General features: G+C 52.8%; 1 protein-coding gene across 1 annotated transcript; it reads left to right on the top strand.

Annotated features, from left to right (window-relative positions):
- On the top strand, positions 1-25,189 carry RGMA (repulsive guidance molecule BMP co-receptor a). Its single transcript, XM_058811576.1, has 4 exons — positions 1-83; positions 7,140-7,255; positions 19,347-19,858; positions 22,069-25,189. The coding sequence occupies exons 1-4, from the start codon at positions 70-72 to the stop codon at positions 22,762-22,764; spliced, it is 1,338 nt and encodes a 445-aa protein (XP_058667559.1). The 5' UTR covers positions 1-69; the 3' UTR covers positions 22,765-25,189.
- Positions 25,190-26,304: the final 1,115 nt, after the last annotated feature.

Below are 26,304 nucleotides of genomic sequence, written 5' to 3'. Positions count from 1 at the left end.
AAAGAATATTAAAAAAAAAAAAAAAAACCGCCGCTGCCTGCACCGACCCCCGCGGGGCTGGAGAGGCTGATGCGGCCGCCAAGGTAAGCGGGGAGGGGGCTGGGGACCCCCCGGCCGCATGTCCCCCGGTTCCCTGCATGGCCCTTCCTCCTCCGGACCTGTTGAGGCTCCCGGTCCCCTCCTGGCTCCCCCTTTCCTGGCCGTTTTTATGAAGAACCTGGATTATTCCCGCTTCCCCCTGCCCGGCTCGGCGCTAGCTGGCATGCATGAGGTTATTCATTTATCCTCCCTTCTGATGGTTGCCACTTAAGCTGCTCCCTGCTGCGCTAAGTCAGTCGAGTAATTCCTTGCAGACCACTGATGAGAACTGTAAACATCCTCCCCAATATTTCCCCCTTTCCCTCGGATTGCTCATCCCGGGGCTGATCGCGGTTATCGAGACCGGAGCGGGGACACAAAGCTCTCCCCTGGTTCCGAAGTGCCTGGGGGGTTTTAGGAGCCCCGAGGGGAGGAGGGCGGGGGGCGACAGCTGGACAGATGTGGGACACGGCTGGGACGGGCACATCTGTGCGCAGGGAGAGGATGGGCAGCTGGAGTGCGCCAGGGCAGCGGGAGCGACTCCGTTCCTGATGTCCTGAGCCCGTAAATCGCCCAAAAATCTCTTCCCGCAGACGGAGGGGTCAGAATAAAGCCCCCAGACAGGACAGGTCAAATGCACCAGGCAGAGCAGCCCCTGTCCGAGCTTCCCCTCTGGGACATGCACGTTGCGCTTCCTAAAAATTCCATATATTTATGGAAACCGGGCTGCGTTTGCAAGACAGGTGCTTTTTGTTGTGGTGGTGGTTGTGAGGCAGGAGATGAAAGTTTGGTGTTGTTTTGATGTGATTCTTGATTGCTGCCTGTTGCAGTAATTGCATCGCAATTGCTCAGAGGTAGAATCAATTTCCCCAAATTGAGATTTTAATGGGAGCTCGCAAACTGCTGTTATGTCATGTGGTTTAAGGCGGCGTTGGATTGCGTTTATTTTATAAACTGGATACTTTTGCAGGCGGCGCAGGGATAACAGCACCACCCAGTGGGGCCGCAGCCCCGGCCCAGCCCAATCCCAGTACAGGCCAGTACCAGCCCAGTTTATCCCAGTCCCAGCTCAGCTCTAGCCCTGCCTTAGTCCCAGCTCAAACCCCGGCCTTAATCCCAGCCCAACCCTAACCCAGCCCAGCCCCGAGCCAGGCACGCCCGGGAGGACTCCTGGTGCCAACTCCACGATGCTCCCTCTTCACAAAAACTCCCATTTTTGTTTGCCAAAATACCCACAGAAGTGCTGGATTAAAGTTGTTTGGGTTTGGAGGTTTTCCCCCCATAAGAAGGAATGTCTCTTTCTCAGATATTCAGGACAAAGTTTTAAATCAGCTGAGGTCACTGTCACTCAGTGCCTCACAACTGAGAATGCAGGAAAGGCATCCTGTGTTGGGTTGTATTTCTGGCCACTGCTGCTGCAAATTGACAGAAGGAGACCTGGCAAGGCTGATTGGGTTTCACAGAGCTTTTTCCAGAGGATCCTTCAAACAGCCCTTGCTCAAAGGGCTGCAGATGTCGGCTTGCAAACATTCAATGCCATCTCCCACCTTTAAATAGGATGGAGGAGATGTCCTTAGCTGACCTGTCAGTCAGAGGAGGGGAATTGGTGAACTATGTTTGCACTTTCTCGACATGTCAGGAGCTTTTAAAAGAAAGACTGTCCCATCACACAGACTGGCTTCTGTCTCTGCTGATAAGCACCCTGTTCTCTGCAATTCTCCTGGTGTCCCTGCCCATGGCAGGGGAGTCAGAACTAGATGTTCTTTAAGGGCCCTTCCAACTCCAACCATTCTGTGATTCTGTGATTCTGATCATTTTCTGGCAGTTCAGACTTACCCATCTTTTCTGCTGAGCTGACATTTGGCCATTTGAACTTGCTCTAGGGAACCTCCCAGCCCATCTTCTATTTTTGCTTCGAAGGGAGCCCAGATGTGAAGAAGATACACTACAGAGATACTGCTTGATATCTACCCCAAAGAGGAGACTGGGCCAGGCAGACCAGCTCCCTGCAGAAAATGAAATACACAGCTGGTGAATTCCAGCCAGCCCTCCAAACACTGCCGAACAAGGGATAGTTACATGTTCCCATGTGTAGGAATTAGGCCTTGCCCCCCCAGGGCTTTGCCAGTGAGGGAAAGGGAGAGACACAAATGAGTGTTAACAAGTTCAAAAAAAAAAAAAAAAAGTCAATGTGATGAACTCTATTTGCCTTAAAATAACCCTGCTTGTTTTGTTTTCTGTCATGGGTAAGACTGGAAGTTTTCCACCAGCCCATCTTCCCTTCCCCTTATACAGCCTGGCTGTTTCTCAGCATTTAGAGGTGATTTTTATGGCTGTGGGCTTGGAGCAGGCAATTTGAGGAGAGAAGGTTACCCACTGTGACTTCAGTGGGGGTTGCTGATAATCAGTTAATCTGCAGATGCGAGGATGCAGGTCAACAAAGAGTTCTTACATTTCATTTACTGGTGGCACAAAGATGTAATTTTTTTTCCACCTTTCACAACCGGCCTCTTTTTACACAGCCAGGTTGGTGAGGCTGATGGAAAGGAGGATTTAGATAAACCAACAAACTCCTCTCTGCACTTTGCTATGCAGGAGTGGGTCACCCTTCAAAGCCCAGCTCTGTGCCATCCCCTCTGCCTGCCCCATCCTGCTGATGCCAAAGTTCAATGCAGGGCACTAAGGAGATCTCAGGGGGACATTTTCCTGCTCTACCTGCAAGGAAATATTGGTAGGGAAGAAGTTTAGAGGCGCAATTGGCAGTTTGGAAAGATTAATAAAAGGAAGGTATTTAAATTTAATTGCAGATATTAGATGTGGCTGTTACTGCAGAAAGATGTTGGGGGATTTTTTGGTCTTCTTATTCAGGGGGTGTTTTTCTTTAGTAAGAGAATTGTTCAGTGCATAAGTGTTTGCTTTTATTTTCACAAACATTTTGGGATCAGTCATCAAACCTCTCCAGGCAACAACTTGGGGGTTTCCGTTCCAGACTTCCTTTCTTCCTCCTTTAAGGAGCAGCTTGCTTTTTTGCTGCTCACCCCAAACACACACATATCCCTGCAGAGCATTTCAGGATTAGCTTCCTGCAGGAGTGATTATGGCTTATCCCAGACAAGCCACAAGTTGAACACGGTGTCCTGAGGCAGAGCAGGAGTGTGGAGATAGTGGTGTGAAAAGTGGCCGCACAGAAAGTTCACGGGAGAGTCAGGAGCAGACCAGGAGCCCCGACATCCACTCCTCTAACTACCAGTTGCAGCCCTCAGAAATACCCATGTTTACTATTTTAGCCATATAATTACAGGTAGTGAATGATTCCATTAGGAAGGCTGTGAGGGCAGCCCTCATCTGCAAACCTCTGGCTTCAAATCAGCCACATTCACTCAGCCCCACTGAAGCCCACAGCCACGCAGGGCAGAGAAAAGGAAAGTTCAGCCCAGCTGGGTGCCCCATGGGATCTGAGACTCCTCCAGCATCCTGCAAATGCCTCGGAGAAGGCTGTGATTTGCATGTCAGCCCTCCACAGTGACAGCAAACACGACAACAAGGTGCAGATGACCACGGAGGTGCCTGCGCCCCGGAGCTGAGCCGCTGCCGTGGCTGCATGTCAGCGGTGGGTGGTTTCCCACATTCTGTTTGCAAGGAGCATCAGGCTCAACCCTGCCTGAACAGGGAGTCCTGCATGGGCTTTGAGAAGGAAAGAAGTTGGGGGAAAGGCAGTAACTCCACATTTCCAAGCCTAGCCATCCCCATAAAGCAGGGCACAGATTTGAATTTCACACAGCGTCTGATTCAGAAGTGATTTAAAGTCCAAAGATTTGATTCAGCTAAACAGAAAGGTGAAGTTTATTTCAAAACCGTGTAAGGGGGAGCAGGATTTCAGAAACACACCTTATTTGGGGCCTTTTCCTCCCCGAAGTTACGGTTTGGACACATCTGTTGTTTTCTCCAGCAAAATCCGCTGCTTTGATCAGTGCCAAGAACAGCAATCCCATTTGCAATGCATGATGCAACGGAGCAAAATCAAGGAGAAATTTTTACAAACTGGAGCCAGGGGCATCCGACCGTTGCTTTATGGCAGCACCGTTTTCCCTACACCAAAGGCAGGATTTCCATCAAGGGTCTTATTTTAACTGTAATGCCTCAGACTGGATTCCAGGCTATCACTGCAATGTGTCAGCCTGCCCCAAAACGGCAATACCAAAGTGGTGCTTTAGGTCAAACCATCAAAGCAGCCTCACAGCAGCTATTTAACAGCTGGGTTTTAAAAGTTCGTAATTCAGATGTGTTTTTTTTAGTTAAACAGATCGTGTTAGATGTCATCAGCCAGGATAACAGCAGAAATTATGCTTTTTATTTTGAAATGAAAGCAAAAGTCGCATTGCAAGAGGAGAGGGTGGGAGCAAGAGGAAGGGGTTTGAGGTCTGGAACGCCATCCCCTGGATCTCCCCCCCTTCCCTGGGCTCTCCCCAGCTCACAGACCCTCTCTCTCCTCCCCTAGGCCCCTTCCAGCTCCAGCTGCCTACACATCCCATCAGCAGGCATTTCTTCTTGGGTGGTAGGAGCAGCTGGCAGGGTTTGGACATACTTGCCCCTGTTTGACATCCCCCACAAAGAGGTGCTTCGAGTCGGCGTTCCTCCCACACTGCCTCTGCTACAGGTCTGGATCCGGCCTGCCAGCTTTCATCTCCTGCCCAGCTCTGCCCACTCTGGCAGCTCCTCTGCACACAGAGCTCCCTCTGCCTTTAGTGGACACCATCTGAGCACAGATCTAGGACCAGCAGGACCAAAGCAGATATTCCGTTAGGCAGGCAGGGCCACAGGATTTTTGGATCCCATCTGGGTCCCAGATGGAAAAGCTGCAGTGTTTTAATTCCTGTTGCAGCTTGGATAAAGCCCCAGAGAAGCTCCTCGTTCTCTGGAGGCATCGGGGCTCACTCCCCTCATGGAGAAATAGATAGGTGTTAAAAGATATCTTTGCTTCTTGGATATTTATTCCCATCTCCTCTTCCTCTTTCTATGGAGAAATAGATAGGTGTTAAAAGATATCTTTGCTTCTTGGATATTTATTCCCATCTCCTCTTCCTCTTTCTATGGAGAAATAGATAGGTGTTAAAAGATATCTTTGCTTCTTGGATATTTATTCCCATCTCCTCTTCCTCTTTCTATGGGATATTTGTTGTATTGGATTGCAGATTCAATCCATGATAGGAAGGAGATCACAAACTGCTATTAAAAATTTTAAGCCACAGTCACTCAAAAAAGCATCCTTAAGGATGTTTATGAGCTAGAAGAGGAGGTTTCCAAGAATAATTAGAAGAAATGTCAAGGAGTATCCCAACCTATCCCAACCCGCAGGAGGAAAGAAGCATGGTCTTACAGAGCTGGGAGAAGGGTGGTGTGAAACAACCAGCATCCTTTTATTCTTTGCATAAGAACCCCAAAAGAAAGGAGATGAAACATCCGGATGGCAAGGGGACACGCCATCAAAGGGGAGCTAATGATCCAAAACAGGGAAGTCATTAAAGCCTACACCCGTGGGCACCCTCATTCAGAAGTGGTCTTAGTTCACTGTGCCTAAAACATCCCTCAAGGGGAATTGTTAAGAGATCCAAGCTAAGTGGATGCCTTCCTCCCAGCCTAGCCCTCTCATGGGTGGCACAGACCCCTGGGATGGTGGGGATGCAGATCCAGTCTGCTCACCTCCACACAATGTGGCATTGCAGGAGGGAGAAAAGAGCAGGATCTTGAAACCCAGCAGGCAAACGCCTGTGTGCTCCAAGCTGCTGTTCCATCTGATGGCCTGTGAGCAGGCAGGGCAATCCCAGGGTTGGTGCCTGCCTGGGACCGCCCAGAGGGTCTCTAAGGGAGGCTTAAAAGTGAGACCCTGGGACAACCCTACCAAGATAATGAGTGAGACTTTCCCCCAGTGAACATCCAAGTCTGTAAGTGCAGAGGAGGCAGTGGTGGTGGCCCTTAGTGAGTTTAGGTATTGTTACTCATCTCCATCAGTCCTTGGTGGGCTCGCAGCTGGATTTGGGCACCTGACAGCCATGCCCCTATGTAAGGAGTGCCAGTCTAGTGATAAGGATCTATGAGAGTTGCTGTTTCTGAGTCACCTGGGGTTACTTCACCGCTGCCAGTGCAGGTGCGGGTGAATGACCTGGAACTGTTGTGAAACTCTCACCTACCGTGGTGCCAGGGCTGGGAAGATATGGAGGAGCTCCATGTGCTGGGGGAACACCATCCCTCCAGCAGGCTGGAGACCTCAGTGATGCTGTCACAACCCCTACCCTGCACCAGCTGCCTAAAGCCTCCCTGCCTCAGTTTTCCCTCCTGTGCTGTACCACAGCCCCTTTACTCCAAACTGCTTAATTTTTGGGCGCAGGATCCCAGGGCCAGGTTACCTTACTTAGATCAAAGGACTCTTGGAAAGACCATGAGAGAGGGGCAGGGAAGGCACAGTGTGTGTTGAGACCCGATGGGGTGGGAGGAAGCCCCTCTCCCAGAGTGCCACCGAGCTGCGATGCTGGCACACATCCCGTTACCCATCCTGTGTGAGACCACCGCCACCCCCTTCCCTGGGGGCACACACAGCAGATCTCGGTGGCCCCATCCCCATCTCCAGCCCCTGTTGGGGTCCCTCCCCGGCTCTTTCTGGCCGCTCCTCCCAGCCGGGCTCCCATGGCCGCGGCCGCTCCCGCCCCTTCCCGCAGCATGGCCGGGGAGGCGGGCGCGCTCGGAGGAGGAGGCGCAGCGCAGGATGCAGGCATTGGGAGGCAGCGGGATGATTGATGGCTGGGGCTGGGTTGGAATGGGAGGGGACGGAGAGGAGGAGGAGGAGGAGGAGAAGAAGGAGGAGAAAAAGTCTGTGTAATCTTTCAGTGCAGAGCCCGGAGCTGGGGCCGCCCGTGCCTGTCGCGCTCCGCGGAGCCATGCGGGGCTTTTGATTTCATTTTTTTCCCCCAAGTTCTTTCGATTGATTTATTTTTCCCTTTTTTTCTCCCCTTTCCTCTCTCCCCTTGTCTTTTGTTTTTTTTTTCCTTTTTAAACTCTTCTTCCAGGGAGAGGATAGTGGTTAAAGCTCGAGCTGGATGGATGGGTATGGGGAGAGGGGCAGGATCCACAGCCCTGGGACTTTTCCAAATCCTCCCTGTCTTTCTCTGCATCTTCCCTTCAGGTAAGGAACAGCCTCTTTATTTTGCAGACTTTTTCCTTGTGTTTCTGGCAGCCCTTGGATCGCCGCCCCCGTTCCCCTGTCCCTGGGCCTCTTTCCCTCTCCCTCTCCTCGCAGCAGTTTGCCACATGTTTAAAATAAGCAAGCGGGGCTCGGTTTTGGTGCGTGCACCCCCAATTCCCCGCTCCCCAAGCAGTCGCGGTGGGTGTTTCTCCTTGACCTCATCTTCTTTGTCTCCCCGCTCCTCATCCCACAAGGAAGGAGATGGTGGAAATCAAAGCGACGAAGGCAGCCGGGAGGAGGGAGGTGTTCCTGACAGCGCCAGGTTACCTCGTTCTGCCCTTCCCGGCTGCCGCGAAGGGAAGGGGGGACACCGGTGGGGTGACCCACGTATGAGCACCCCCACTGGAAATTTCTACCGTGGGAGCGGTGTGTGCTCCACGCTGCGAGCCCCCGCGGCGGGCAGAGGCGGGGAGCGGTGTCGGAGGGGCTCGGGGGGTGTTTGCGGTGTGGTTTGGGATCGATGGGGGTCCGGGGGTCGCACCCCACAGAGCGCGGGGGGAGCGCGGCCGCGGGGCGCACCTGGGCGGGCGGAGGATGCGCGGGCGCTCGGGGCGGCCGCCCCTTCTCGCTCACCGCCGCACGGCTCCGGGGGTTCGGCAGCCTCGTTTGCTCGGAAAACTTGTCCCTGCCTGGGCCGGGAGCTGTTGTGCTGTCCGAGGGCGGGATGGCAACCAAATGGTCCCGCGAGCATCGGCACCCCCGGGCCGGCCGCTCGCACCCGCCGCGGGGCTCGGCCCCCCCGCCGCCCCCGGCCCCGATGTTTGTATTGTGTCAGAAAAGGGGAGAATTTCAGAATTACAGCTGAAAACGCCATCTGTTTCCAATGAATCCCCCATAGTTTTTCACAATGTTTTTGGCAGATCTCTGCCTGCAAATTCCTTCAAGCCCTGAGTGCTTGTTTTTGTTGGGGGAGGGGAAACCCAGTCCACAGAGGCGGATTTGTTCCTTCCAAAACTCTCCAGTTTCTTTACCTCTTTTTTTTTTTTTTTTTTCACTTGCAAGGGGGATAAAAATTGAGAGAAAGCAGGAGGGCGAAAGAAAAACTCGAAGGCTTAAATCTCCCTATCTCCCTTTTTGTTTTTCTAAAACTTTCATTTGTAAAAAAAAAAAAAAAATCTAATTTATTAATTTTAAAATCTCCTCTGCCTTTCTTTTGCATAACCGTAGGTGAAGTAGTCTTGCACACACATGTAGGAAATAAATAACTGCTTTACGCCCTTCCTCCCATCTTTGCCCTCTTCGCCCTCTTCCAGGAAGACCTTTTCAACGCTGCCCTTAGCACTGAGGTGTCTCTCTGGACCCCACTCTTCCCATGAACCTTCCCAGCAGGCTGGAAGCTGAACCCCCTGGTTTTTTGTTTTTTTTTTTTTTTCTGGAAATTCTGGAGCTGCTCCCTTATGTGTTGCTTAACGCCCTTTTTGGAGCGGTTGAGTTGCAGAGCGTCGAGGCTGTGAGATTTACGGTGCAAGAAAGAACTTGATAGGAGATCTGGCTGGCTGCTTTGTTTGATTCTCCCTTCAGCAGTCAAATAAGGTGCAAAGAACTGGCAGAACGAGGCGATCCAGAGCCCGCGGGAGCGGGGCGCAGGCGGAGTCGGGGCTCCCCGTGCCGTGGGCTGCGAGCAGGCTGGGGGCTTTTTAAAAACCTTTGTTGGTGGGAAGGTAGGGAAAAAGGGAGATTTATTCCCTGCCATGTCCTTTTTGCCCCTTTTTCCCTATGCTTCCTGGGAATTTGTGGGTTCCCAGCAGGTTCGCAGCACCAAGGAGGCTGGGAGCTTTTAAAAAACCTTTGTGGGGTGGGAAGGTAGGGAAAAAGGGGGATTTATTCCCTGCCATATCCTTGTTGCCCCTTTTTCCCTATGCTTCCTGGGAATTTGTGGGTTCCCAGCACCAAGGAGCTGCTTAATGGGTGGGAAGGTAGGGGAAAAGGGGCGTTTATTCCCTGCCATATCCTTTTTCCCTATGTTTCCTGGGAATTTGTGGGTTCCCAGCAGGTTCGCAGCAGCAAGGAGGCTGGGGGCTTTTTTAAAAGCTTTTAGGGGAAAAGGGGGATTTATTCCCTGCCTTTTCCTTTTTCCCTGTGGTTCCTGGGAATTTGTGGGTTCCCAGCAGCACCAAGGAGGCCTCGCAGCCCTCCTGGGAGCCCCAGGTGAGCAGGGCCGCTGGAGGCTGCCCAAGCGGGCGCTTGGCGTGTCAGATCAGTGCCTCGCCGAGTCCTGCCCTATTTATTTATTTGCTTAACCCCCCCTACGTTCGCAGCCCGGGCTGGATTCCCACTTGTGCTGCTCTCACACTGGTGGCTTCGCCCTGCTGCCTCCTGGGCAGCCCCAGCATCCCGTGCCCTTGGGCTGGGTGCTCTGGCCGTAGGTCAGGGTGACCGTGAGGCAGCTGGGGAAGGAGGTCTGGGCAGAGCACGCCACTGGCTCATTGTTTCCTTGGCAGAAATTCTCCTTGGAGCTTGTGCCATGTCCCAGTGTTGGATGCTCATGGGTGCTCTCCCAGCTGAGACCCTGATCCTCCTGGGTGAACCAAACCTGTGCCTCCCAGTACAGGCTGTGCTTCGTTTTCTTGCAAATCCTTTTGTACTTCCAGAATCTGGCCCTGGGTGTTTTTGCCCCAGGTGTGGCAGGCTCAGGTTTGCTTTGGCTTTCCCTGTTTGTTTCCAGCTTGGCTGTTTTGGCTGTAATACACTTCTGCCTCCATAAAAATTTGGAGTTTTCTGCTGTTGGTCCATCCAGACAGTGCAGTGGTTTCCAGATAAGGATCCAACCTTATTGAAGGGTTGTCAATAAATGGCTTTTGTCTCAGCAGCAGGGAGCTGATGGCAGCATTAAGCCAAAATTGAAATGGTTTAGAGGCTAAAATAGCCCCCAGAGTGCTGTGAACATGGAGCCCATCCTGGGGAAGGTGGAGGCAGGGGAGGAATGCGCCTGTGCGGGATGTTGTCAGGGCAGAGAAGAAGGGAGGGATTCAAACGTAAACCTGGAAATATTTTGGCTTCCCTGTTTTGTTGCAAGCTTGGAGCTGGTCTCGTACTTGGAACAGGGAGTTCTCTGCCATTGCCAGCAAGGCACGTTGTGGGGCTGGAAGGAGGTGCCTTGTTTTTGTTGTAGATGGGGTGGATATGTTGCTTTTTTCCACAGAAAATCGTGGAATTCCTGGCCCTTGGTTGCTGGGCACAAGGCAGTGTAAGAGTGACTTTGGGTTTATCATGGGAACAGTGGAGGTTTCTTTCTCTGTGGCATGGACAGCTGTGCTGAGTCGGATGTGCACATGAAAGTGCTCACAGGGCTGGGCAACCATAAAAACTTCCTGACCTGGGGGCTCTTCTTGGGCTGTGCCCTGACCTGCTGTCCCTGGAGAGCCAGGCTGCGGCCCCAGTGACAATGAGCTTTGTGGTCTCTCTTCTGGCTCCCTGATGGGCACAGCCCATAAAGCATCTGAAGGCTCTGGCGCGGCAGTGTGTGGCGCAAGCAAGCCCCTCCTCAGCCCGTCAGTCCTTCAGGGGATCCCACAGCCAAGTCCTACTGCTCCCAAGGGATAAGTGTTGGTGAGACAGTGAAAGAAGTCAAAGATGAAGGCTTTTGATCCATCTGGATGAGTTCGATTTGGTCTGATTTGCTTTTCCTGTTGGAGCAGACACCAGACTTGGAGTAAGGGGGAGTGTAGGAAGCCAGGACCAAAAGAGCCTCAGGGTCTCAGGTGGTTGGAAGAGGGCTGAGGTGAGCTCAGGGCTGCTGGAATCCAGGAGTGATGTGTGCTGGGGTGATGGAGAAAGGGTTTTGGGGAAAATGGGGGTTGCATGGAGATGCAGCTGTGGTGGGCAGATGAGGGGTGCCCTGACCTGTGTCTGGCTGTCCTTGCAAATCCCATCCTGATGCCACAGATCAGGAGTGAGCTGTGCAGGCAAAGTCCTGCCTGACCGTGCACAGCGTCCAGAGTGCACTTGTTAGAGGAGAGCTCCTAAATGCCTTTAAAAAGCTCTGTAGCCTGCACTTGGCAGCTACTGGGATGAAAAGAGGAGGATATTTATTCCCTTGTCTGTGAGCTCTCAAAATAACAGTGCGTTCGATTGTAGCCTCAAGATTGCTTTGCACTCAAGTGCAGCCCGGCTGAGTAAATCACTGCTCCACCAGCTGAAATTCCTGCAGCAAGGGGGAGAATTGAATTATAGCCAACTGCAAAACCAGATGCCATCCCCTTGATGAAGTCATCGGGCTCTCACTGCAGAGAAGAAGCTGGCTCCGACACACACACACAGCCCTGGTAGACACAGACTGAGCCGCCCTGTCTGACTCTGCCGTGGTGTGTGGGGTGGCCAGGGTCTCATGTCCCCACAGCTGCTGGGACAGCAGGTCCTTCAGAAGGGTGTCGAGTCCCACTTTGTACTGCATGAGCATCCAGAAGTGTTTTGCCATTCAGTTCCCAGCAAGCAGAGCTGTCCCTGAGGTACAGGTTTTATGGGTCAGGCAGAGAGCAAGCTTCACTTGAGGCCAAAGAATTTTCTCCTCCCTTGGTTTCCTTTCCTTCCTGGACAGCTGTTGACTTTGGTCCCCAAAGCCTTAGGAATGATCTATGGCATTCTGGGTTTTGGACAAGCTACCTTTTTCTCCTGCTGTGTGACACACTCCAGCTGGCCCTTTCTGAGATGACAAGGGCATGTGGCAGGACATGACTCCAAACTTTGCCAGCCCACAGTGATGAGAAAGCATCGCTGTGCTGGGATACAAGTGGGGGAGCAGTGGGACTGGTGGAGTGGGTTCCAGTTGGAAAGTTAGTTTTTCTTCTTAAATTTAAAACCTGAATCCAGGAGAGGCAGCATTTAAAAAGCAAATAAACCTCTGAAGGTCTGTGGCTGTGAAAGATGAACAGGCTCTTGTGGCTTCCATGGGGTATGAGTGATGGGGACGGAATCTGGTGCTGGGTGGGAGCCCAGTCTGCAGGAATGGATCCACAGGGTCCCCTGCATCCCCAGGTGGGGCTCCAGCATCAGTCAGGTGTCTTGATGGGCTGGTGGGGCTGCTGCCTTCCAGCCGGGCAGCTGCCACCCCACGCCCTGCGCAAGCCAACGCCTCCGATTGAGATGCCGCAATTTTTTGGCAGACATCTAATTGTATAAATTTGCCTCATCCAGATTTATGTGCTCCGGGCTTTTCTCCATCTCCTCGTTTTGTATCTCATTTACCTCTGCGTTTGAAGGGTTGAAATTTCACAAGAGCACAGCGGGGATGATTATTCCTAGAGGGAATCCACACCTGTGAGCAGAAAGCGTTTCCCTGCCAGCCCCACCACGGCCCAGGCGAGGGGGAGGAGGGTGAAGGACCCGCTGCCACACCTGGGGGGCCCCCGGGCACTGGTGGGTGGCAGCGCTGCCTTCAAAGACTCCCTGGGAAAACAGCTTTGGCGTGGGGAGAGATGTCTGCTGGAAACCTGAAACACTCGGCAGTGGGGGTGGCTGGCAGAGGTGACCTTATCCAGGGACCGCTGCTCCAGAGGGATGGGGACATGAATGGCTGAGGAGGAAGGTGAGGGTGATGCTTCATGCAGGGCATGAGAGTGCAAATTGACCTCTCTTCCCACGATGCTCATCTTGGGTGAAAGCCTTAACATCCTTCAGTGTCCTCATCTCTAAACTGGACCATTTGCCTGAGGAAATTTACCAGCTCTTGGGAACTGTTGGTGAAAGTGCCCGGGTGTGCTCCCAATGAGGAAAGTCAGGTGTGCAGCTCCAGAAAGGCTTCCTAGCCTGCAGCACCCTGTGCTGCTGAGAGCCAGCTTTGTTAGTGCCCTTCTGCAGAGGAGGAGTCGGAGATCACTGCCTTATCCTTCCCTCCCTGCTCATCCTCCATCCACCGTTCACGGAAGAGTAAAACCTGCATCTCCTGAACCACCTTATGGCACAGCTTCCTCTGAGCAGGCAAAAGCTCAACAGCTGACGCAAAGGCAGCACTAAGGCCCAAATCCCAGGAGGAAGATTCAAGAACAAAGTCTGTGATTCTGTGGCTGTGCTAGTTCCGCCTCTCAGCCCATCGTGCCCACTGAACTGCCCAAGGTTTGCTGGTAGTTCTCAGAGCAGCACGGCCCTGGCTGGCAGCTCCATGGGTGTCTGCTCACCCTTCTCCCTTCTCATGGATGCTGAGGTGAGCCTGGAGGAGCATTGCTGGCTGGGGGCTGGGAGAGCTGCCCTGGCTGGCGCGGAGCATGCCGGGTCAGCCGAAAGCCGAGTCTGGAGCCAAAAGAGCTGACTAAGTGACAGCAGCGATCAAGGGCTCCTTCAGCGGCGTGCAGCAGTTTGTGCTGGAGCTGCTGAAGACACTGACTCTGCTGGTTTCCTGCCTGTACTTGCCCCGTGTCTCTGTGATGCCTGCAGAGGAGAGATGGGGGGCCGTGAACGCAGTGCTGAGGACAGAAAGGAGGTGGCCATGGCGGGTCCTCTGGATGATTGAGTGATTGACACGGGCTGAAACGAGAAAAATCCTTCTGTGTCCCTCTTCTAACTTAAAGGAGCTGGTTTCTCCTTCCTCCAGCATCCTCTTGAGCAAGAAAAGGACTGGGTTTAAGGAAGCTGCATGGTTTGAAGTGTGCTCTGGGGTACTTCTAAAATTACTTTATCGTACACAAAGTAGGGCCTTTGCCTGGATTTAGTGCATTTGCTGCTTTTGCCAGTGGAAATGAGCACATATCCCCGGCCCCAGCGTGGAAAGTGGCCCCTCCACCCCAACCTCCCAACGCACAGCCTTGCAAAATAGGAGCCCCAGCTCTTTAAGAGCTCAGGTTTATTTTTCTCCTCCAGTCCCCTCCTCCTGGTCCTCCCCCCATTTCAGTGCAACTGAAACCTGATCTAATCCCTTTGCACATGGGTAATTTATTGGTCTATTGGGCTTTTCTTGATGGCAAATTGCATTGTCTTTCTTCCTGGGTTGAGGCTTTGGAGCAGTTTGCTGCATTCCTGCAGCTCTTTTCTCAGGGCTGATCTTTCACACCCCCTCTGAGCACAGTCAAATCAGTTTTATTGGGCCTCTTTGTTATGCAAACAAGGCAATAATAACCAGGCTATTATTCTGCAAGATTGTGCTTGATTAACAGTTCAAAGGAGGTCGCTGGAAGAGCCCGGCGCTGCCTTCCCGCACAAATCCTTTCACCGAGGCTGGGTCAGGTGGCCCTTGGGTCTCGCTCGCCCCGCGGTGCCCCGTGGGGTGCGGCAGAGCTGTCCCTGCCCGTGACATCCCATCCATCAGGGCTGCCCCGAATCGCTCCTTTCTCTCCCTGGTGTGACAAGGCGCCGGCTGATCCGTGTCATAAAATAGAATCGCACAATGATTTGAGTTGGAAGGGGCCTTTAAAGGTCACCCCGTCCAACCCCCCTTCCATGGGCAAGGACGTCTTCCATCTCCAGGCATAGGACACCCACCACCTCTCTGCGCAAGCTGCCAGTGTCTCAGCACCCTAATTGTAAAAAAATTCCTTCTTTGTATCTAATCTCACAACCCTCATGGGCATCAAATGTGGGTCCAGCATGGCCACCATGAGGAGTGGCTCATGGGGACAACCCCTGGGACAGGAGCAGCACGAGGGGCTGCATACAAAGCACAATGTTCATTCCCTCAGTTTTTGCTGGGGACTCCTGATACCTTTCTGGAAGCAGTCTCTTGTGCCGTGTTTTTAAGGAGCACTGTGATTTATATTTTTTTTTAACACTTTTGGGGTCGTTTTCATGCTGGTGGTGACTGCTCTCTGCCTGTGAGCAGAGCAGCCCACATCTCCTTGAAGCTGGCAGATGTTGCTGGTATTTAGCACCTTGGAGAATCGTGCCTTTCCTATTGAGGTGTCAGCATAAATATGTTTATTTAGATTACTTAAATAAATATGTGTTTAGGAGCCTAAGTCAGGGTGCTCAGATCTGAGGCCAAAGGTAATTACGTTTTACTGTGTTCTCCAAAAAGGCCCTTTACTGCCTGTGTGAGGCTTGCACATCTACACTTCAATCCATGTATTTGGAAAAACGCGGGATGATGTATTTGCATCACATGTGGGTGATGAAATACTTTCCAGCCCGTTAGGAACCAAGAGGATATTAAAAAACATTGCTTAGCAGTGAACACTTTAAAATTAACAGGTCTGGTGAATGTGCATTCAGGAGTCTTAAAAGAATTGGCTTTTCCTTACAGAAATTAATTTCCAGTAATTCTCTTTGTTACAGGAATTACAGGAGAATAGATGAAATGTTGGTTTTGTGCTAGTTTTCTATAAGAGCTTGATTTGGGTAAATGAAACCCAGGTTACTTGACACCCACTGAAAGGAGAATAGGGGGACACTGATAATTAAATGCTGTTAAAGTTAGATGTGTGCATATGTTGAAACACTTAATTTGACATCAGGTAATGCAATGTACTGATGATGAGGGCATCTGATACCCCAGAGCCCTGAGTGTGTGTTTGGTGGTCCATGGCATGTTTTTGAATGGAGGACCAGGGCTTTCCAAACCAGGAGCTCAGGAAAAGGTCACAATTCATTCATTGCCTGCTCAGTGGGATGTCCTGGTTAAAGGGCTGACCTCGGCAGAGTTGTGAGCATGTTTTTATCCCCGTGTCCTGTCGGGGTGACAGGTTGTGCAGGAAACAAGGCTGCTGGAGGGAGATCTGATGGTGGGGCTGGGCAAACACCTTCCAGCGAGAACTTAAAAGTGCAAACCGTTTAGCTTATCTTGGGGATTGACAAGGGACTTGATTGCAGTGTGTAAATATCTTTGTGGGAAACACACTAGTCACTAACGGACCTTTTACTGCTTTGGAGAAAATCGCTGGTTCTTTTTATGTCCTTACAATGAAGTCAGATAAAATCCACTTAGAACCAAGACCCGTGTTTTGTGGAGGTGATAAACTCCTGAAACAGCCTGCCCGGGAACGGGGTGGCTTTTCACTGGGCACAGACCTTACGGGAAATGTCCCTGAACAGATGGGGGAAATGGGAGAGGGCTGTCCTAGTCCAGGTGGTTTTCTGATTTTTTTTTCTGGCTTTAGCTTTCTGAAACCGTCGGTTTACAGACAACAAAGGAAATTTTGTTCTCTGGTTTGAGTGGCACCTTTCAAAGCCTTAAAAGAAGATCATGGGGAGGGTTGGGAGGTGGCTTGGAGGGGTTGAAATCACCTGTGTGTGAGGTGAAGGCTGCTCTGCCATGGACAAGAAATCACCCAGACCTGGGGGTGTCTCACAGACCCCAGGAGAGCCTTGCTAGGTTCCTGCTTGAGAGGGATTTGTTTCCATGCTAAGTCATCTGTGGTTGAAAAACAGAACCATTGTGAGTCGATGGAAAATAGATTATGCGAAATTGAATAAACATCGTTTCTTGGCCAGGGTACAAATGAGCCTGCACCACTGTGCCAAAGCTGCTGCCAGAGGGGACGAGGCAAGGCTGCTTGGGAGGGGTGAGGGTCGTGTTCGCTTTCCTCCACAGCCTTTGTCAGCTGTGCTCCCTCCCCAGCAGCGTGAGGGGTTTGCACATCATGAGGGTGGCTGGGGAGGTGTCCATGGAAAGGCCAGGCACACACAGGCCCCGCTCACACAGCGCCGGGGCACCTGGATTGGGAGATCTGGCCTTATATGGGGCCCTGAGCGAAACAGCCAGAAGGGGCTCGGTGCCAAAAGTGCGGCGATAACATCGCAGGGCAGAACGCTCCCCCTGCAGGCTCAGGGAGGAAGGAGATGGGCTTCCCTGCCCTCCCTTCGCTTGGGGCTTTTTAATTCAGGACCTTATAAAGTCATGTGTGACCCCGGGCAGGGCAGCAGTGGGGGATGCTCAGCTGGATGTGGGGGGCTGTTCAGTAGGGTCCTCTCTGTCCGGTCTGCATCTCCTCATCCAAGCAAGTGAAGTAAGCCCTTAAAGAATGAGAGGCTGTGGGTTTGTTCGTACTAAAAAAATCCACAGCAGCTGAAGGGCTGGAGCAGGCAAAGTGCTCTGCAAGCTGCTCCCGGGATGACGGGATGCTTTGTGTAGTGCATCGTGGTGCCTTGCTGGGCTGTGGGGTGTGTGGCTCCTGCGTGTCCAGGGATGTGTCCTCCAGCTTCTCTTGGGGCTGTGCGGGCAGGTCGGGCTGCAGTGACAGCACCTTCTGCCACACGGAACCCCAAGGCATCCTCAAGCTGCACATTAACATAACAACTAGGAGAGCAATGACTTTAATTGCCTGATGCCACAAGGGCTTGGGATAACCAGCAGTGGTGGCACTGGTCACACTCCTGCCGTGCTGTTTTGACTCCTGCCTTCCATTATGACAGTCCTGGAAAACCACACTCCTGGCATGAACAAGAGAGGGATGCGAAATAATAAATATCTTTAAATTTGACCCCGACATGCAGAAATATGAGCCCATGTCCCAGGTCAGAACCTTGTTGTTGAGTCACCTCTGGTCAATGATGAGTTAAAGGCTTTCCACAGAGCTGCTTGCAGGTTTAAGTGGGATGCTGCCAAGACCAAACAGCTCCCGGGTTCTCGGTGCTGTTGCTAGCATCTGAGTTTATTAAACATGAATTTTAAAACTGTGAGGAACCTGTCACCATTTCCTATTTGCACTTCAGTCTTCTTCAAAACAGAGAGGAGACTGGCTTGTTTCTCACAGCCGAACTGCTCAGTGTTTTATAGTCTTAAGTCTCCCTTTCTGATTTTCCAGCACCAACTCTGTTTAGGTTTCCAGCACTGTGATGTTTAAAACTCAAACATACTGTTTTCTCTGAAACAATACTGGGTTTTGTAACTTTCTTTCTAAACAAATCTGAGATACTTTTGGCACGGATGCCCTGCCAAGCTCCTTCTAAACAAGCCCCAAGACAGGAATATATGGGTACGCCTGCAAAAGGCACCATGAAAGCATCTGGAAATGGTGGGGCTTGTCTACTCCTCCTCCTGCTGCCTTTTCTGCCTGAACCCATCCTGTTCCCAAGCGCTCCGAGGGAGTCGATTAAGAGGAGAGGAAGGAAAATGCCATGAATTTTAAGTAGTGTGAGCCTGGGTTCACCCAGCAAGAGTCCAAATTGGCAGGGCCAGAGCAGCGTCTGCGACATTCAGCGATGGCCATGTGCTTTTTGCACAGCTGCTTTCAAGTCTGCTCTGGGGAAGCCACACTGCCCCAGGGAACAGACATTGTGTTTGGGGGGGAAGAAGCAGGATCTGAATTTTCTTTGCCTTCCTCTGCCTTGCCAGGAAGCACCAGGGCTGCGGCTGAGCCCGGCAAAGGCCCTGCAGCCTCTGGCTTTGCTCCGCCTGGGCAGCGCACGGCGGGTGGGAAGGGAAGGCAAGGCGGGGGCTCGCTGGCATCCCTGCACCTGCTGTGCCGGTTTTTCTCCTCCACCTCTTGTTCTCTCTCAGCGGGCCGTGGTGGGGAACGGGCTCCCAGGGCTGGGCAGAGCCGCACGGATGTCAGGAAAGAGGGTTTTTGGCTCCTGTTTCTTTACAGAGGCACAGGGATGAGCGCTGCAGCGTCACCGCTCTGGTGATGATGGATGGCTTCTGGCTGTGCTGCAGGGTGGGTTGTGGCACTGGTCCTGCTCTAACCTGGGCACAGTGCTTGTGGTGCTGCTCTGTTTTCCCAAGCTCATAAAGGAGGAAAAGGGAGAGAACTTTGTGCTGGTAGAGATCAGTCTGGAACACAGTGCCACAGTAACTCAAGCAGCACAGAGCTTAGAATGTCAAACCCTAAAAGGGCATTAAAAACCCCATTGCATTAATGATGTTCCCTTATCACTGCTATGAATATATCCCATTCTTCCACACCATGGTTTCCCCCCATTATCATTCATCTAAAGGCTGCATGTTCTTTCCCTTTTTGGCTTCAATTGGGGCAGATCCTGTTGGTTTCTTCGGCTTTGATGCATGAGAGTTGGGTCATGTGAGAGGGTCACATCTGGTGAGCGAGACCCCGTCACGCGGCCGGGCCGGTGTCATGAGTTTGGGCAGCGGGAGGAGGACGCAGCCTCAGGATGGGCTAGAGTTTGGCAAACCAGCACTGATCCCCTTGTTTCTGTTGCCCTCCCACAGTGACATCTCCATGCAAGATCCTCAAGTGCAACTCTGAGTTCTGGGCGGCCACGTCGGGGTCGCACCACCTGGGCGTGGAGGAGGCGCCCGAGTTCTGCACGGCGCTGCGGGCCTACGCGCACTGCACGCGCCGCACCGCCCGCACCTGCAGGGGAGACCTGGCCTACCACTCGGCCGTGCATGGCATAGACGATCTCATGGTGCAGCACAACTGCTCCAAGGATGGCCCCACGTCCCAGCCCCGCCTCCGGACATTGCCTCCCGGGGACAGCCAGGAGCGCTCCGACAGCCCCGAGATCTGCCACTACGAGAAGAGCTTCCACAAGCACTCGGCCGCCCCCAACTACACCCACTGCGGGCTCTTTGGGGACCCCCACCTCAGGACTTTCACGGACACTTTCCAGACCTGCAAGGTGCAGGGGGCTTGGCCACTCATAGACAATAACTACCTGAATGTGCAGGTCACCAACACGCCTGTGCTGCCTGGCTCCTCGGCCACCGCCACCAGCAAGGTGAGCCTTGTCCCCCTGGGCAGAGGTGGGCGAGGGCAGAGAGGCTTCAGAGCAGCCTTTCTTTCCTTTGTGTCTTCCTCCGTTTCCACATCTCCTTGGGAAGGGGAAGACAGAGCATGAGCTCCTCTGAATTTGAATGTCTGTCCCTCAATATCCATCCTTTTTTTGTCCCCAGCATTCATTGAAATGTGGTTCTTGTTGAGCACATCCAGCCCTGTCACAGCAAGCAGGCTGAGGTGTTGCACCTCAGGGGGCCTCCGTGGCCAAGCCAGGTATTGCAAATTAAGAGGACTCCCACCTTGGGATTGCTGTGAACAGCCACATCAGGAATGATGCTGGCATCTCTTGGGGGACCCCCAAGGCCCAAGCAGACCCTGGACTGCCCTCCAGGGAGGCTCCAGCTTGCAGGAAAAGCCTGGAGGGAGCTGAGCTCCTCACACTGCCTTCCCCTCTAGTCAGGCTTGTAATTGTCTCTGTGGTTTGCAGCCAACTCAAGACATATTGTGGGGAACAGTCTGTACTGGAGGTGCTTTGACAGACTAAATAAACATCCTGAAGGTACAAGGCAAACACAGAGAGCCCAAGGGAAAGTGTGCTGCTGTGATACAGCAGGACTTGTGTGTCACAGGCTCAGCTTCAGGAGGGACCTGGAGCTGAGGAGCTGGTGTGCTGCCTGTCATGCTAAAGCTCTAAAGCTAACAGGGCACTTTTTGTGCTAAAGAAGGAGGGAGGCTCAGCAGGAGGCATGCTCTTGCTTTTGGAAAATGTCCTGTCCCACCATGTCTGGGAATTCTGCTTCTCCCTGTGTGTGGGGAGAGGAGAGAAGCACGTGTAGGACAAGGGCTGCTTCTCTGCTCTCATGTCACCCCTTTATGCTGAGCTGGAACTGGCAGTGAGGTTCTGACCTGTCCCAGATAAACCCCCTAAAAGATACTTATCTGATGTCCTTACCTGCTAAAACACATCAAAACCTGCTGAAGGTTGCAAGGAAGTCTGCCTTGAGGAAAGTGGTCTTAAGGATCCTAGGACCTGCTGGGATTGCAGGATCACCATCTTAATTGAGCTTTTCTCTTCTTATCTGCCTCAGAGGCTTGTGGTGAGGAGGGATCAGTCATGAGATCTGCAGTGTGAGTGTGGGAAGCACTGCTGTGGGCACTGTGCTGCTGGAAACCATGGGAGCACTCAGTCCTTGGGGCTCTGTGTGTTCTCTGCTCTCTTCTCCAGCCCCACCCCACTCTGGCGAGGTCTCAGTCTCCCCATTCACAGGGCCCACATGGCAGGAGATCCCCTTTGCCTCTTCTCCCTCACAGGCAGAAAGGTGCTAGAGCAAATCTGCAAGAGCTGGAAGAGGAAACGTAGTTTGTACTGTTTGTACATGCAAATTCTGCTCATTTTCCTCCCCAGGTCTTCCCTCCAAAAGCCAGGCCAGCAAGGGAAGAGCAAGCACTGTGAGGTCCTTCTCTGGAAGTGGCCTGTGTTTGAGCCCAGCCAGGGGTGAGGAGGCATGTTGGGCTATGTTTGTGTCATAGAATCACAGATTCATTAAGGCTGGGAAAAACCTCTTAAGATCGAGTCCAACCATTAACCCAGCAGTGCCAAGGCCACCCTGAAGTCACCCCTAGAAGGGCCACCCCACAGGAGCAGGCTGAGCACATGTGTGCCTGTGGGGCTGAGATGGAGCAGGACGTGTTTGAGGGCCCATGGGAGAAATCCTGTTGGTCTGCACTTGGTTAGGGAAACAAATTGGTCCAGCCCTTGGGATGTAAATGCCATGGGAGTCAGAAGAGAAGCTCCACCACCTCCAAGGGAGTCAGGGCTCATCCCTGCTGCCATCTGCCAGCCCGGAGGCAAGGCAGTGCTGCGTGCACGGGCATGCTGCCACAGGCCTGTGAGCTGGGATACTCCACCCAGCTCCAGCTGCAAGGAAGCTCCTCTGCTGGGCCTAGAGATAACAGGCAGATCCAGGTGGTGCATTCAGTCAAGCCTCTGGGTCTTGGATCTCTACACAGTGTTCTCACCCTTTGGCTGGAGCAGGATCACCATGTCTGGGGGGCTGAAAGTCAGGGCCACTTCTTAGGGTGAAGGACTGTGAGAAAGACGGTCATGTTTCTGTCTGGACTGCATCCAGCCCTTCCAGCTCCCACCCCACTGCTGGCTGCTCTCAGGTGGTCATCACTGGCTGTAACCATGCTCATTTTCCTCCCCCACAGCTCACCATCATCTTCAAGAGCTTCCAGGAGTGTGTGGAGCAGAAAGTGTACCAGGCAGAGATGGACGAGCTCCCCGCCGCCTTTGTCGACGGCTCCAAGAACGGAGGGGACAAGCACGGGGCCAACAGCCTGAAGATCACGGAGAAGGTGTCGGGCCAGCACATCGAGATCCAGGCCAAGTACATCGGCACCACCATCGTGGTGAGGCAGGTGGGCCGCTACCTCACCTTCGCCGTGCGCATGCCAGAGGAGGTGGTCAACGCCGTGGAGGACAGGGACAGCCAGGGCCTCTACCTGTGCCTCCGTGGCTGCCCAGCCAACCAGCAGATTGACTTCCAGGCCGTGCGCTCGGCCCAGGCCACGGAGGGCCGGGCCCGCAGGAAGGGGCCCAGCCTGCCCGCCCCGCCCGAGGCCTTCACCTACGAGACGGCCACGGCCAAGTGCAGGGAGAAGCTGCCCGTGGAGGACCTCTACTTCCAGTCCTGTGTCTTTGACCTCCTCACCACGGGGGATGTCAACTTCATGCTGGCTGCTTACTATGCCTTTGAGGACGTGAAGATGCTTCACTCCAACAAGGACAAGCTGCACCTCTATGAAAGGACACGGGTGCTGAGCCCGGGCAACACGGCGCCCACGGGAACGCATCCCGCCCTCTGGGTAGCACTGCTGTGTTTGTGTTGGCTGTGCTTGTTATAGAGGTTTGCTCCTTCACACCTTGGAGAGAAGGGAAAGGGGAGCAGGAGGCAGCCAGAGATGAGATGCAGGTGTTGGAAAACGAGAGGTTGGACATCAGAGCCACGTGGGTTGTCCTCAACTCAGTCTCTCTCTTGGTGCAAGTCCTCCACCTTCCCAGCTCTTGCCTGGGAGGAATGTGCTGCCAGTGGGACCAGACAGGAGTTTTTGCTGGACTGTACCTTGTCTGGACCTTGCTCACTTCCCGCTCCTCCTGCTGCCATTCGAGGGGGTGCTGGGGAGCCTTGTAGCACTCCCCTGGTCCCAGCCATGCACATGGTGACTGTGACACTGGCATGTGTGAACGTGGCTTTGTCTGCAGAGAGCAGAGCCCACGAGGAGGGCACGGAGCAGTGAGACAGGACCAGCACAGCAGGGCAGGATGTCCTGCTCACCGGGGCTGGGCTCTGCTTTTCCTGCTTTGCCCACAGCCCTGCTGCAAGGGGCCCGAATGGTGGGCAGTGATCCCACGCTTGCTTGGCTGCTGGTGCCAGGCACCTTCTGGGTGGAAGGAGGACACGTTCCTCAAGCCTTGGCCTGCATTTTTTGTGGTTCAAAGGCCTCCCCTGTTTTAGCCAGTTCACCTGGCTGATTTCACTCAGTAGTTTGACTCCTGTCTCCCTTGTCTCTGCCTGGACCCACCGTGGACTCTTGATGGGAACAGGAGAAACCTGGCCAGTATTCAAGGGGTTTCTGCAACTTCTGCCCAGCATTGGATGAGTTCCTCACACCCTGGTCACTCCCTGGTCCCCTGACACTGGCAGCACGGTGGCTGCTCAGTGGGAGACCCAACTGCACCTCCCTCCAGCCCCTCCCTGCCTGTGGCTCAGCCCTGGGATGGAGCAGGAGCGTGGTGCTCTTTATTTTTGCTGCTAGGTCTCTGCTCTGCTCCCCATCCTGGGGCCGCGACTTGCAACCCCATTGCAGACCAGTTGCACCTTAAGCCCTTGAGGGCTTGAATCAGAAATGGGGCAATGTCAGAATTCAGCCAGGAGATGGGATGCAGCAGAGGACCCCCCCAGCTGCCTCCTGATGTCTGTTCCCTGCCTCAAAACCATCCATAATCTCCTTCCCCCACCACGTAGTGCTGCCCATCTCCTCCACTCCGTGTTCCTCTGTGGTTCACCCCATGGCTCACTGAACAAACATCAGGACCACCTTTGGTCTGCGCCTTCAAGACCTCCTGGTGGGTTTCCCCCACCTTTCCTCAGGGGGAAGTTCCCAGAAACAAGCCCCAAAACACACATCACACTTGGGGGCACCTCCTGCTCTCAGAAGGGAGATCTCTGGGTGTGATGAGACAAGCTAGCACCAAAAGAGGTGGGAACAGGCTTGGTTTGGCAGTCTGAACTGGTGCCAAGAGGCAGCCTGGTGTAAATACTGAACATGACTATTCATTGTGTCCTTACAGCTCTAGAGCTCCATTTGTAAAGCAGCAGAGAAATGCAAACTTGTGTCAATTGATGTAATTTATATTGTCTCTTTAATATATAGAGCCCTGGCATTGATTTCGTGTGACTGTACAGATGAAAAGATGTAATTGGTTTTTAAATGTTTAAGGAAAGAAAAGAAACAAAAAGATGTGTTTACTACTTTGCTCCTTGCTTTGTTTGCTGATGCCCCAGATACTCTGTTTAGGGAGATTTTGAAATAAGGATATCACAGTTGGGGGTGCTGAGGGGAGCAGCCACTGGACCACAGCACTGGACAGTTTCATTTCCCAATGCACTAATGCTCAGCCAGGCTGATTTGGACTTTCTGTTCCCTTTGTTCTGGAGAAAACAAATTTTTATATTCCCTAGAAGTTTAAAACTCACCTTTTAAAATACAAAATCTCTCTCTGGGCAAAGGTTTACCCCACAGCTCAATGCAGCTGTGCACAGCCTCCCTCTGAGCACACAGTGCTGCATGAAAGCTGCCTGAGCTGGCCCAGCCACAGCGTGCCAACAGGTCAATTATTCCCTTAAGAGCTCCCCTTCCTATAAAGCAATCACCCCACAGCATGGCACGCTGTGGTTTAGGGACATTTTCCATGCAGGGAAAGTCTGGTTATGGCTTGGCTCATTCCCTCTGTCCAGGTGGGTGCTCCAGTGGTGGCTGGTGGTGTGAGGTGGTTGTTGGGGTATCCCTGTTTTAGAAGCAAACAGTGAAGCACTTTATTTTGGTTGTGTTTGACCCAGTTCTGGTTAAAGGTGAAGTGTGGCCAAGAAGGACCCGATACTTGGAAACAAATAAAACAAAAAAAAAAAATACATAGGCAAAGGGGGGACATGCTGAAAATGCCCCCCCAGCTCCTCCCTGTGCTGAGACCCACGGGAGTGTCACCGCCTGTAAATACTGTAAATTATTTATTGAGAGAAACACAAGTAAAGTTTGAGGTTTTTTTGACAATAAACGCGTGGGTCTCGCTTTGTTCCCCGTGTGTGTTGCCTGGTGCTGTTCCCCACTCAGTTGCCCCATTTCTGTACTCAGAAAGCAGATCTCTTCCACCAGAAGGACCCTCTGACAGCTCATTTCTGTCCTGAATCCTACTGAGAATTTCACTCTGGAGTTCAATTTATGAGAAAATTAAAAAGGGGATGGAGGTGAAAATATAGGTAATAAACCATTAGAGCCCCGCCTCTCTGGGAAGGGAAATGTGCAGCAATGGGGTCCCAGTGGGTATCACCACGCCTCCCCTGCTCACCACAGCAGATTGGGGTGTGCATCCCAGTAATGGTAATTCTTCCCTTTGTTGGGCAGCTCTCCTGTCCCAGCTGGGTTTGTTGCTGCCCTCTAATGAGGAAAAACAAAATTGCATTTTTTTTCTCCTGTTAAATTTTTCGGTTTTGAAATCTGAAGGGACTCATTGTCCCAGCAGCTGGGGACAGGGAGATGCTGAGGGCAGGTGGGACACCCACACCAGCTGAGAACACATGGATATGGATGTATCCATGCAGTGATACCCAGCACCAGAGATGTGACTGACATCTGGCTTTCCCCTCCTTCAAAGCCCAGAGAACTGGCAGTGTTTGGGAAGAGCCAAATCTGCTCTCTCTGCCCATCCTTGCATGGGAGAAATGGCTAAATCTGAAAATTCATCTACAAAGTGCCCAGAGTGCAGGGGCCAGGTGTCTCCCTTACTGTTCTGCTAGGAGGTCACCAATTGTGCCCTGCTGTCCAGCCTGGGACAGTGAGCAGGCAGCCCCTGCATGTTCCAGTGGGACCAAGTGCTGATGTGACCCCTGATGCACACCAATACTCTGTCCCCATTAACCACACAAGGCATCAGAGCATCCCCAGGAGCTAAGTGGGGATGTGCAGGGACATTGGTGGTGGCAGTGGTGGCCTGGTGGCACCTGGGAGAGGTTCAGATTGCTCTCCAGACCATGTTGAGGGCTGGTGAGGGGGCAGCCCCTGCGGGATCCAGGGTCCCATATCATCACTCTGTGATGGGCAGCAGCTCAAGTGCCACCACCTGGGGCCTGAGCCCCACTTTGGCTGTGCCTGCCCATGCCCTGGCCT

This window comes from Ammospiza caudacuta, chromosome 10, assembly GCF_027887145.1.
Source record: "Ammospiza caudacuta isolate bAmmCau1 chromosome 10, bAmmCau1.pri, whole genome shotgun sequence".
Classification (NCBI taxonomy): Eukaryota; Metazoa; Chordata; class Aves; order Passeriformes; family Passerellidae; genus Ammospiza; species Ammospiza caudacuta.
This window is presented reverse-complemented; position numbering and strand designations above follow the sequence as displayed.

What these genes read in the sequence shown, in the direction of transcription:
- RGMA (XM_058811576.1), top strand. An exon ending in TCTCTGCATCTTCCCTTCAG is followed by an intron (nt 7,256 to 19,346) that starts GTAAGGAACAGC and finishes GCCCTCCCACAG; the next exon opens with TGACATCTCCATGCAAGATC. An exon ending in CGGCCACCGCCACCAGCAAG is followed by an intron (nt 19,859 to 22,068) that starts GTGAGCCTTGTC and finishes CCTCCCCCACAG; the next exon opens with CTCACCATCATCTTCAAGAG.